The sequence below is a fragment of the Mus pahari genome, chromosome 5 (assembly GCF_900095145.1).
Source record: "Mus pahari chromosome 5, PAHARI_EIJ_v1.1, whole genome shotgun sequence".
NCBI lineage: Eukaryota > Metazoa > Chordata > Mammalia > Rodentia > Muridae > Mus > Mus pahari.
In genome coordinates, this window is record NC_034594.1 from 25,079,055 (window position 1) to 25,093,118 (window position 14,064).

At 37.1% G+C, this 14,064-nt stretch overlaps 1 protein-coding gene across 2 annotated transcripts in view; it reads left to right on the forward strand.

Annotated features, from left to right (window-relative positions):
* Gulp1 (GULP PTB domain containing engulfment adaptor 1) overlaps positions 1-14,064 on the forward strand; it is a 223,998-nt gene that overhangs the window by 175,315 nt on the left and 34,619 nt on the right. The window contains exons 4-5 of one of the 2 annotated variants that reach the window (XM_021198764.2): positions 2,061-2,132; positions 10,121-10,219. In XM_021198764.2, coding sequence (XP_021054423.1) covers positions 2,061-2,132; positions 10,121-10,219 — 171 coding nt within the window. The remainder of the gene's footprint in view (positions 1-2,060; positions 2,133-10,120; positions 10,220-14,064) is intronic. The other variant, XM_029539389.1, reaches the window with a different exon arrangement.

Here is a 14,064-nt window from a genome sequence, read left to right on the forward strand (position 1 = left end):
CACACACACACACAAACATACGTATACACACACACACACACACACACACACACAAAACTAGGACAGTTTCTTCTAAGCTTCAAGTTTGTACTCATAGTTATTGGAGTCCTCATCATTTTAAAAGACATTCTTTAATATAAATATAACTGATTTCATGGTGACCTTTCCATAGGTTCCTGGTCTCTAATTCACCATTCCTTATCATCTTACAACATCTTCCAAATTTTCCTTGAGAAGCTAGAGAAGAGAATGGGTCTGTTGACATACAAATAAACAAGGAATGACATTTATCATATTTGTAAAGCACATTGCTATTTCCATCTGTTATTTCAGTTGCTCTTAAGATGATTTTGCAATGAGTGAAGAACAATGTTAATATTCTTTTACAGGAAAGTCAGATAAAGACCTAGGCTGATGAATTTTCTAATATATCCCCAGTCTAAGTCTATAGCTCATTCTAGTACCTTACATTTTGTTTGAGTTTCATCAATACTTTATAAAGAACATGGGGTGCACATAAGTAGCATGTATTTAATTTAGGGGTTACAGCTTTTGAAATTTGAAGAGGAAATGTAAGAAGTAAACCCTTTTTGGTTATAAAATCAAGTTTTTGTGTATGTATTTGTATGTATTTAAACATGTATGTGCCTCTGTGTATATGTACATGTGGATACATATGTGTGTGAATATATACATGTATGTGTATGCGTGTATTTTGTGTATATATACATACATATATATGTATATAAATGTGTGTGTTTATGTATTGTATGTGAGTGTGTATGTATGCATGTGTATGTACATACTTGCTCTACTTTGTAGCATGTGCTGGACTTTAACTCACTATGTAGCCCAGGTTGGCCTATGATTCCCTGTCTCAATGGTTCTAGCATAGGGAGTGCAGGTATAAGGAATGATGATAGGCTCTAAGTGTATTTCTTAATTATGTAAGGTAAAATTTGAAGTAAGTAGCGAGGTCCACATTAAGATGTGCTTTCATTCAATTCCATTAGCTTACTTAAAGTTAAAGCCTATCAAAAGTGGTGTTAAAATGGTCTTGGAGTATTGATGTGCATGGATTTATTATGAATGTTCTGGAGTTTGTCCACATTTTTCCTATATGGGCATATTTGTGTATAATATTTATGACTCCTGTTATTTCTGTCAAAGTATAACTATTACTCTATAAAATTATTATCAGTTACTGATACTGTCTAGAATTGACATGGTATGACCTCCCAGCTAAAGTTTTGTTTGCATATAAAAATTCTTCTTTTCCCACTCTTCTTGCTAATAGGACATTAGTGATGCATCTGTCAATGGCTTTGAAATATTCAGAGAAGTTGAGTCTGCTATAAGGATTAATTCTGATCTAAAAAAAACAAAAAACCAACAAACAAACAAAAACAACAACAAAAAAACCCAACCCTGGTTGTTGTTAAATCTTTTCTTTTTGAACCCTTTATCCGATACATGATCTAACATGGTACTTTCTTGGTTTAAAGGTTAAATCGGCACCCTTTAATCAGCTCTGAAGCTCTGATATGTATAAATATTCTGGCTGTGCTGCAAACCGAGAAATATTACTTGGACCTAATCAAAGCATGTATTCGTATATTCTATGATTTTAAACTTTCATTAGTGCACATCAGTCTGATTTTATTTTAGCCTTGAGAAAAGGAGTAATGATAACATGAAGCCAGTATGATTAGCAAGATAGTGATACAGGGTTAGCATTTACTAACTTTTAACGCTGAGACTGTTTGTCTCTTTGAAATAATTTATCTCAATGAAATAATTTCAGTTTTCATTCCAGTAAGAATCTTCAAATTAAAGAAAAAACATAGGTATGACATGTTAAAAAAAACTTTTGAAAAATAGGAATTGCAAATAATAGTCAATGCATTTTCATGTGTTATATAGAAACTGAGCAACAATTGTTGTCCTTAATTAAGATTTGGGTTTGAATTTTTGCCTAACTTTCTCATACACACCATCAGCTCCAGATGGTTCAATGATGGGTTTATTAAAGTCTGTGTCTCATGGATGCTCATGTTCAGTTTCTTGGCAGTACTGAAGTGGAACAGCCAAAGGGAACAGAAGTTGTGAGAGATGCTGTCAGGAAGCTGAAGGTAAGAGCCCTTCAGATAAATGGCTAGCGTAATGATCTTGTGCCCTCAACAGATTGGCAGAAGCTAAAACATACATAACTGTTTAAACTACTCCTTAAATTAAAAGAGAACTTAAATTCCCTTTAAATTACAATTAAATAAATACCACCTGTTCAGGGAGACATTTTGAATTATAAACATATTCATGCAATTATTTTGCTGTACTTACTATATTTTTCTATAGTATAATTTCTTACAGTAACTAAAGACTTTTAAGGCAGAACTCAATCAATGTTTATAGTCAGTGGTCTCCCTTTATATGTCCTGAACAATATGTACTCCATTCTTTAATCTAGTAGGAACATTATATAAATCTCTAACAATAAAGATATCACATCTACCAGGTGAAAACACAGTTAATGTTCATTCCAAAGCAGATTTTTTTTTTCTTTTAGTGCTACTATATATTAAGGATACCCTAATGGGCCATGCCAATGAGCAGCTTTAAGGGAGCTTGTGTGACGAGAAAGCGGAAGAAAATATTGAATAAACACTCCAAATATTCATGAGTAATTTCTGGAGTAAAATGTATGCAACCCCAAAAACTTATGTTAGGCAAGTTTGCCACAGCATGCTTATGTAATAGCTCACTTCTCAACAGTCAGCCTCACTGAGCTTTTACAGGTAGGGTATTTCCCTCAAGATAATGGCCATCCTCATGATGTCAGAGGACTACAGACTTATATTTACAAAATTAGCTTTTCTTCTCCGTGGCTCCTCTCATAAGTTACTGCATGAGGCACAACCTTGTTCTAATTTTGATTTCCAGGTCATACACTATTCCAGAGGAATATTATGTGTTTTACCTAATGTTTATCCAAATTAGAAAGTATCTTAATATATTGACAGTATTCCTTTATATTTTGGGAATTCTTCATTCAACATCTCATACCTGAAACCAACTTCAATTGCTTTTAAAACTATGGCTTATATGTATTATATGATATTTCTGTATAATTTCATACTGAGAAATGAACTCTTATTGTGGAACATAATAGAAAGCAGTAAGAGTTTTAATGTACACTTAGTGGGCAGTAGGCTTTATTAAATGTATATCTTTCACAATTAATATACATTTAACAAATAAATATCCTCCTATATACATATACTTTCCTGAGAAAGTACATGTATATAGGAGGTAACAATCTTTTACTAATGAACATGAAGAAGACAATGGTTTTATGAAAATTTGTTGTAATATTTCTTTTATGTTGTGTCTGAGGTCAGAAGCTATGATACAAGCTTTATCAATATTTACACTTATTTTAATTTTGCTGTCATATAGATGAAACCAGATGGTGGCGCTGTGGCTCCACTAGAAATAGAAAGTACCAATTGTTCATTACCTCATTTTGATTTTCTGCTTCTTTTTCTCAAACCCATATTTTCTGACTCGTTAGTACATGTATTGTACTGCTATACTCAGATTTTTCTCATGTAATTAAACATGTTATTCATATTTACTCCCCTTTTAAAGTCTTTCAAAATTTGCATTTTAAATGTATTGGCTTTTTTGACTTTTGATAATTAGAAATATAAACATAATGCTGAAAATAATGATGAAAATCTTAATGAATTTTCAATAATGCTATTTTCCTGACTTTGTACCTCATGGCATTTGCTTGAGTTTTAACAAAATGTTTCTAAAGATTTGAATGTTGACAAGTTTGTGACTGCAGAGAATTCAAAGTTTGTAAACTTTAATGTTTTGTATCATAATTGAAATGTTTCCATATTCGTTTTCTAAGACATCATTCATTTTTTATGTTTCTTACTTATGCTTAATCTGATATTTAAGAAAATAGTAAGTATCTAAAAGTGTAACCCTCTAGAACTTAGCACTGCTATCATAATAAAGTTCATTTTCAGAAGGGGTCTGGTTCAGTACACTCACGGTAAATACCAGGACTCAATTTATGTTCACAGTTTGTGGTGCCTCTGTATAAATACACACTGGACATTGGAATCAATGTCTTATGGACCCAGTTTGAAAGGCCCTAGTGGATGTAGCTCATTCTGTACACCCAAAGCTGCTTCAATGTGAAATATAGCCTCTAGAAGACACTGTCAAGACATATTAGTCAGCCGGGGTCTTCAGCACTGTATTTCACTCTGTGCACCGTATTTATGCTTTTCTTTTTCTTCAACTGACCAATTATCTAGAACTTAGTTATATACAAACACCATGCTTATTAGAAGTTATATGGCAACTAAGTAGGAGAAACACAAAGTAGTGCTAAATAATTTGCAGATTATATGATAGGATACATAAGTGATCCTAAAATCCCACCAGAGAACTCTTACAGTTGACAAACACCAGCAAAGTATCCAGCAAAGTAGATGGATACAAGATTAATTAAAAAGAAGAAGAAGAAGAAGAAGAAGAAGAAGAAGAAGAAGAAGAAGAAGAAGAAGAAGAAGAAGAAGAAGAAGAAGAAGCAATAGTTCTCCTATATACAAATGCCAAACAGACAGAGGAACAAATCAGGAAAAAATAACTTTCACAATAGCCTCAAATAATATAAAATATCTTGGGGTAACTCTAGCCATGAAAATGAAAGACCTGTACTATAAAAACTTAAAGTCTTTGAGGAATTTAAAGAAGGTATCAGAAGATAGAAAGATCTATGCGCATGGACCAGTGGGATTAATATAGTAAAACTGGCCATCTTACCAAAGCAATCTACAAATTCAATGCAATCCCTATCAAAATTCCAACACAATTCTTTTTTTTTTTTCTCATTGCAGTTTGTTTTTTCATATTTTGATTCCTAGTGGTACATAGATCCATGCCTTATACAGTCATCACCAGATATGTTTCCTCCAGCAGCAGAGGGGAAGAGATGCTGAGCCCCCCAACAGATGCAGAAAGAGAGTCTAAATTTGAAGGTCTTCATCAAATTTCTTCCCTCAGAGCTCAGGGTATCCCTTAGAAAAGGATGCAGAAATCCTTTAATACCCAGAGGCGTTAGGAGAAGGCCTTCTGAATTAACTAAGGTGCATATGAGCTCACAGAGACTGAAGCAGCAAGGAGAGGGCCTACATGGGTATATGCCAGGTCCTCCTCATATATATTATAGATTTTACCTTGGCATTGGACCCCTGACTTTGACTACGAGTGGGTCTCTGACTCTTGTGCCTGCTCTTGTGACTTTTCCTCCTATTGAGGTGGCTATGTCCAATTTCAATATAATTTTTTGCTTCATCTTGCTATCATTTATTTTGTCATGTTTGGTTGTTATCTATTCTAAGCCTGTTTTTCTCTAGTGAGAGACAAAAAGGGAGTGGAATGGGGTGGGGAGGAATTAGAGTGAGTAGAAGGAGCAGAAACTATAATCAGGGTATATTGTATGAGGAAAAGAATCTATTTTCAATTAAAAAACATACATATAAACACAAAATGCATAGCACTGCCAAATAATAGAACCAAAGTAATAAATTATTTTTCCCCACTAACATGTATTCCATTAATAATGGGTTAGATTTCACTTTTTAAACTATCCTTTATGAGATATTTGGAAATTGTGGAATGATAGCATCAAAATTCAATGGTCCTTAAATTTTCATTACAAGCTCTATGTAGCAGTGGCCTATGTTTAACTGACTTCATAATTTCATGAAGATTAATTAAAAGACTTAATCATGAGACTTTATTCTCTTGTGATTTTATGGGTACAACGGCTGGTTTTTGATACTATATAATGTTAATGTATAGATTGTTTATGTTTTACATCTTTAAGACGTTTTCATTGAATTGAATAGTTCATTGAATTGAACTATTACATTGAAGTATCAATAATAGATTATTGTGTCTTCATAGGTCTATCAAGGAAAGAATTTGGAATAAAAATTGGATGAAATTTCCAAATAAGAGTGTCCAAGTATTTACATTAAAATAAATAAGAAAAAGAATATAGCTAAGGAGAAGTAAGCATCACTTTGTAGACTGTCTCCTAGCACTCCTGAATTAGAAATATTTCTGAACACAGTTAAGAAGTCTCCAAATTGCCAGGCAATGGTGTCTTATGCCTTTACTGAGCTCAGGAAGCTGAAGCAGGCAGATCTCTGAGTTCATGGCGACCTAGTCTGCAGAGTGAGTTTTAGGATAGCCAGAGTTAAAAACAAAAACAAACAAACAAACAAAAACCCGTGTCTTGAAAAAATGAGAGAGAGAAAGAGACAGAGAAACAAAGAAGTCCCCAAGTATGAAAATCAAGGAGAGTTAATATGGGAGCATGAAGGTAAGGTTTTTGAGCAATGAGCTTGTTCTTTAGAAGAAAAGCACAGAGATATTATCAAACTATTGAAGGTATAAACTGAGTGAGTTTTAACAGTATATACAAGATTTTTGAAACATATTTTTGGCAAACATGTCACAAAACTGAGGGTAACCCTGATATATATGAAAAACAAATGGGAAACATTTTTTAATATAGCAAATGTGATATAAAAGGAAGAGGTCCTGAGTGCATGGGTGCAGCTATAGCTTCCGGGCTGCTTATTGTAATCCAGTTTCCTAACTGTTGGTGCATACGGGTGCAAAATGGAGTTTGGGTTGGGTGAGAACTCAAGATTGTTTTAGCACTGTTTAATTCTTTCTCTCATCTGCTCATCCTCCCTCTCTTGAAACGCCCCTTTCTCCAGCCTTCCTCCCTTCCTCCCTTCCTCCCTCCTTCCTCCTCCCACCTCCCCTCTCCTGCACCCACTCTGTGTAACATCAGCCTTCTTTCCTTTCTTCATTTCTTCAATTCTTTTTTTCTTTCTAAACAGTTAAGTTTAAACTGGCTGTTTTGTAGCAAATATTGGCTGTGTTTTTATAAAATCCAGGGTTACACAATTCTTGTCAGAGGTCACAGGAATTGCTGTTTCCAGATGGTAAAAAGGCCTTGGAAGCCACTGTTTTGTTTTTGTAGAAAACAGACTATGGCGAAGCCACCAGAGCAGGCTGGCTTTTCTCAGGTGACCTTCTGTCGATGGCGAGCAACTGATGGTTTTGTGAAGCCTTCGAAAAATAAACCTCAAAGTAGCTTAATTATGCTAAGGCAGAAGGATAGCATGATTTCAAAAGAACATTAGTACACTTTCTGTGAGGGAGAGCTGAAATATGTAAATATGAAATTATTTCGCATGTAAACAAAACACATTTCTTAAAGACATAAAAGTATTTGGCACACATTGGATGTCATGTGCTCACTCTAAGCCTTCTAGAGACAAAAGAAAAAAAAATATAGCTAAACAGCTTATGTTCATAGGGTGGCCTGAAAACTGATGCCACCCAAACGGGAATAAAACAAATGGCATCACCTAGAACTCAAAGGCAGACACTTCAAGGCACTCCTGTAGACATTAATTACATTATTCTCTGTGGTACTGTAAAGGCATGAAATAAGACTTTGAACACTCTGCCTCAGGACCAGCCATACCATGCATGCTCACATCTGCCCTAAATTAGAGGGACTTACACAATGCAAAAAAAAAAAAGAAAAAAAAGAAAAAAAAAAGAGGACACACAAGAGCCTTGGAGTCCCGCCCGACCTCACATCTGATCCATTTGAATCAAGTTCAGAGGACTTTGCGTATGCTGAAAATGAATTAAAGAAGCCTTGAGAAAGGGGCAAGAAATCCTACTACTTTATAAGTTTCCTTCTTTTTCTTCTCTTAAAAAGACATATGGAGGAAAGGAGCAAGGAAAGAAAACAGGCGGTGTAGAGGGGTTGCCGGAGAGAAACTGGACCCAGTGACCTGTGGATTCAGGAGGGAAGGAGCTTAAAAAGAAAACCGGGAGTCAGAGAGGGGTTCCATGCAGAATGGACCGGGGTGAAACTGTGGGCCCAGTTAAGCAACAATTAAACCAAAAAAAGATTACAAAATATTGCCCCAGACAAACTTATTCTAAGAGCATATATATGTTGTATGTATGTGCATAGGCAAATATTTGTATGTACTTTAATGTTAAAAGTTTAGAAGCATAGCCTTAATTTTTCCCCCTAATTCTGGTGATGTTAGGGAGACATAGGCAGGGACTTTCTCTGGCTAAGAGCAGAACCTGGCTAATTTCCTTTTAAAGTGTATACAGATCCTAACACAAATGTGCGTACATATGTGCTCTAAACTAGTGGGAAAACAGGACAATAGAGCTATGAAAGTAGAAGAAACCTTATGTCCTCTCCTGGAGGATCCTTTATCTGTAATTCTAGACCACATCTTTCTTCTACTGGAATCACTCCTGTGAAAATGGCCCAGGCTCTTAGCTTTGATTTAGATATATGTTTGCTTATGTCATTTTTGTTGGTCTGCCTGATACAACAGTACGTAACTAGGTAGGTATTGAGTTGTGGCAACATTGTACACTCTACAGTAAGTAATCAACAAATTCTGAGAACATATTAAAAAAAATATCTCGGAATGAATTAATATCTACCTATTGGTTTCCTTACTTGCTGGTATGCATTTAGCCTTTTAAATTTCATGTCAAAAAATACATGAAAAAAAAATCAAGTTATGTATTTTCTTTTTTTTTTAAAGGATTGAATTTCAGCTAGGCATTTTGCCTCATAACTGCAATCATAGCACTTGGGGGGCTAAGGCAGTGGATTGTCATAAATTTGTGTCTAGCCTGGAGCTATATACTGATTTCTAGGTTAGCATGGAATGTAGAAGAACTTGTCTTAAAAATAAAAGCCAAGATGTCCTTCAACAGAGGAATGGATACAGAAAATGTGGTACATTTACATAATGGAGCTATTAAAAGCAATGACTTCATGAAATTCTTAGGCAAATGGATGGAACTAGAAAATATCATCCTGAGTGAGGTAACCCAGTCACAAAAGAACACACATGGTATGCACTCACTGAGAAGTCGATATTAGCCTAAAAGCTTGGAATATCCAAAATACAATTCATAGACCACATGAAGCTCAAGAAGGAAGATCAAAGTGTAGATGCTTTGGTCCTTCTCAGGGGGGAATAAAATACTCATGGGAACAAATACAGAAACAAAGTATGAAGCAGAGACTAAATGAAAGGCCATCTAGAGACTGCTCCACCTGGGGAATCACACCCATATACAGTCACCAAACCCAGACATTATTGTGAATGCCAAGAAGTGCTTGCTGACAGGAGCCTGATATAACTGTCTCCTGAGAGACTCTGCCAAAGCCTGACAAATACAGAGATGCTCACAATCAACCATTGGACTCAGCATGGGTTTCCCCAATGGAAGAGTTAGAGAAAGGACTGAAGGAACTGAAGGGATTTGCCACCCCATAGGAGGAAAAATAATATCAACCAACCATATCCCCCCTCCCCCAGAACTTCCAGGGACTAAACCACAACCCAAACAGTACACATGAAAGGATCCATGGCTCTAGACTCATATGTAGCAGAGAATGGCCTTGTTGGGCATCAATGGATGGAGAGGCCCTTGGTCCTGTGAAGGCTTGATACCCCATTGTAGGGAATGCCAGGGTGGGAAGGTGTGAGTGGGTGGGTGGGTGGGTCGGTGAGAGAACACCCTCATAGAAGCAGGGAGAGGGGTGATGAGATAGGCAGTTTTGGGGAGGGGTGGGGAAAATGGGAAAGGGGATAACATTTGAAATGTAAATAAAGAAAATATCCAATTTTAAAAAGAGAAAAAAAATACAAGCACCCACAAAAAAGAAAGGAAGGAAGGAAGGAAGGAAGGAAAGGAGGGAGGGGAGGGAGGGAGGGACGAAGACAAACTTATGAACAAAAGCCCAAGGAAAAATGAAAAACAAGTTTCTAAAAATGAATCTAAACTATGATTTCAAATGGAGAGGGTTACTGAGCAAAACTATTTTATGAAATACTGTGTAATGGGCAGTACCTGAATTAATGAATGTTTGTTATGGACACGAACTCCAAATATACATTTATGTTAGTTTACCACAGAAATGGAACTATAACTTTGTGAACTTTGTCTTTTGTAGTTTGCAAGACACATCAAAAAATCTGAAGGCCAGAAGATTCCTAAAGTTGAATTGCAAATATCAATTTATGGAGTAAAAATTCTTGAACCCAAAACAAAGGTAAGGCTTGTTTTTGAGAGTCATGTTGTCTTACTCTTGAACCAGTTACAATCACATCTGTTCTTGCTGACACTAAATTTTATTACTAACTTAAAATGGTTGGTTCTTGGTGATTTATTTAAATATGTTCAGGAATTTCGGGAAAGGGAACAGCCTTTGGAATCTTGAAGTTGTCTATTCTGCAGCCTGTGTCCCACACCTAATAACATATAAAATATATTCAGTAGCAATAGCACCTATATTTAGAGATTTCTTTTGTTATTATTAAATTTATTTATTTATTCACTTTACAACCCAATATCAACCCTTCCTCTCCTCCCAGTACCTCCTCACACAAGTCCTTCCCCTATTCCACCTTACTTTTGAGTAGGGGAAGCCCCTCTCTGGGTGTTATACCCCTCCCTGCCGCTACCTTCTGGGACTAGGCACATACTATCCCACTGAGGGCAAACAACACTGTCCATTTAGCAGTGTGGATCCACAGGCAGCTCAGCAGCAGGCTCAGGGACAATCCTTGCTCCAGTTGTTGGGGACCCTGCATGAGGGACCAAGTATGGGGGACCAAGCTCCCTGATACAAGTGTGCAGGGGCCTAGGTCCAGCCTGTGCTCACTGTTTGATTGGTGATTCAGTCTTTTGGAGCCCCCAAGAGTCTAGATTGGTTAACTCTGTTGGTCTTCCTGTAGAGTCCCTAGCCTCTTCAGGGCCCTCAATCTTCCTCCCAACTCTTCTGTAAGACTCCCAAAGCTCCATCTAAATGTTTGGCTGTGAGTCTCAGCATCCTTCCTTTGACTGCTAGGTGGAGCCTCTCCGAGGACAGTTATGCTAGGCTCCTGCCTACAAGCATAATCAATAAGAGTGTCAGGGATTGGTTCTTGCCCATGGAATGCGTCCCAGATTGGGGCAGTCATTGGTTGGCCATTCCCTCAGCCCCTGTTCTGTCTTTAACCTGGCACATCTTGTAGGCAGGCGCATTTTGTGTTTAAGGCTTTGTGGGTGGGTTGTTGCCCTTATCCTCACACTGGGGTTCCTGACCGGCTACAGGAAGTGACCACTTCAGGATCCATATTCCACTGCTAGGAATCTCAGCTAGAGTGACCTCCATAGACCCTCTTGGGCCTCTCCCCATCCAAGATCTCTGGTTTGTCTTAGACATCGCCCTCCCCCCAGTCGATCACCATTCTCTCTCCCCTGCTCTCCCTATATATGGTCCCTGCCCCGTTCCCCTCCCCATTCCTTCTTCCATCCAGCTCCCTCCTTCTACCAACCTCGATATTTCTATTCACCTTATCTGAAAGATGTATATGTTGTAATTGGCTGGGATTGAAAGAAGACAAAAGCTGTTCAATGTATTAAAATGTCCTGCCTTGTCGGTACAACTGATGCATATATGTTTTCTATGACTGATATAACAAAATGCCAAAGGCTGGGTCACATAAAAAGTAGCAATTCATTTCCTTCAAAATTGGCCTCGAATCCCAGCATCAATATCCACATATCCACAAGCTCACTTTTTTTCTGTGGCCTCTCCCTTGTCTCTGATGGTTGGCTGCTATATCTTACCATGTACTCTGCACATCATATTCTTTGTCTGTTTGGGTTTTCTTTCTTTGTTTTGTTTTTAAGAAGGGCATGAGATTTAACTTAGGATCATACAATGCCTTTATTTCAACTGAAGAAGCTATATAATTGCTTTATCTCCAATTAAAAGCAAATCTTAAAACAAATTGTTTTATATATTAATTATATGGTAATATATATTTATATTATTATGTTTATATATGATATATAAAATAATTGATACATACATAAATAATACTTGTGACCTCCTGCAGCCACACGAACCGAACCGGGTACTCCTGAAAGGCAGGCTGGGGCTGAAAGAGATTAGATGGCAAGAAGAGATGAGCCAAGACAATATTCTGATCAAAGCCGCAAGTTTACTAAGAGTCTGTGCTTATAAAGAAGGGAGGTCCATCCCCTGCAGATCTATTCTTGATGACTGTCCCCAGCCTGTAGGCACCTATGTGAAAGAACTGTTCTGGCAAGTAGATGTAAATTACGGGATTGCTTGCTGTGTCCAGAATATCTCAAGGGCCTCTCAATGGGTAGCACTGTCTTGGAGAAGAGCAGTGGCTGGTGACAGAACAATAGAGCCCTCTAGGTCAGAAGGTTCCACCCCAGGTGGTCTCATTCTCAGTGGCAGCAAGGTCTACTCAATGGCAGCCAGTCTACTCAAGGCTGTGGGAGGCTACAAATATGTATCACATATAAATATATGATAGTCTATATTTATATATAATTACATATTAATACATTATTAATTATACACAATAATGGGTTTCATTATAACATTGTCATACGTGTGTACAGTGTATTTTGGTTATAGTTACTCAGTTCTTTTTCTTGGTTCCTTCTTTCTCTCAATGGCCCCTTCCTTTGCCTAATCAGACCTCCTTCTATTTCCATCTTTCTTTTTTCCCGAAACTTGTTATTGTTATTGCTTACAGAAACTGGATGAAGGGATATTCACTTTATCACTTGTTGTCCACCTGAAGATATGATTTCTCCCTTCACCATAGACTTTCCACTGCTCCCAAGATTTGGGTTAGGACCAATCTTGTGCAGGTCATATATAAGTATTCACACTGCGCAAAAAAGTTTTTATGGCTCAAACTGACAGCAGTAATTTATGGGCAAAAACATAGCTATTTAGGAGGTAATTTAATGACACATGTGTCCATTTAGCAAACAACAGCAGAAATTTCCTCATTAGGACTTGTGACTTCCATGGCTATAGGCTTTGACCAGGTTTACAACACTAGAAAGAAATTATCCCCTGTTGTACAGACTTCAAGTCCAATCAGAAAATGTTTGATTTTTCTCTATAATATAGACGGTACAATTGTACCTTCCTGTCCAGTTGATACTACAGCATGCAAAGGTTGCACTAAGAAAGACTGCATGGCAATTCTACCTTAGCAGCCTACACAGCACCTGTTGGCAATATGGGTACAAGTCAGTAGGATTGAAGCTCCCATCCAATGTCCAGATTTATTTTTTTCATATCCTGAGAGTGAAGCATCTTCAGCCATAGGGCCTTACCATCTAGTTCTGCTGGACAACAAACAACAGTGGTAATTGACTGATTATTTGGGGGTTCTCAAGGGAATCCTTGACCAGCAACTCACAGAGAGGTACCCTATCTCTGATACAGTAATTTTTCATTTAATAATCTGCCTTCTAGGAGCAGCTTTATCTACATTTGCCGAGTTCTTCCACGTAAACTCATTATTTCTACATTTCAATTTTAACTTATTTTTACCAATTGCCAGGCTTCCTTGTGGCATATTTATACACTGTGCTTTTAGTTGATTATCTCTCAGAACCCCTTTGTTTCCTCCATATCTCTATCACTTTCTCCATTCAATTATTGTCCCTCCTAACATTTCCCTAGAAAGTAGAAAGGTCAGAATCATATTGTATATTTTGTAACCAATTAAGTCGTTAGTCAGATAGCGCTCACAATAAATAACTCACCATTGTGAACAATGAGACTTGAAGGCCAAATGTAAATATGGTAAGGAGAGTCTCTAATTGGCTATGGCTAGATGTATGCTTTATTTGGGTATGCTGTAATGAGCTGGTACCCACGGAACATAGCCATATGGAGTTGGCTAAAGTTGCACTGTTCGTTATACATGTTGGTAGTCTGTGTATATAATCTAGCGTGCAGTTTGTTGGGTAAGAAATACAATAAGCAGACAGCCTCAGCTTCATGGGCTCCTTGTTTCATTAAACATTTCCAATACAATCATAGTTTCCCATACTGGAGTTAGCACTGTA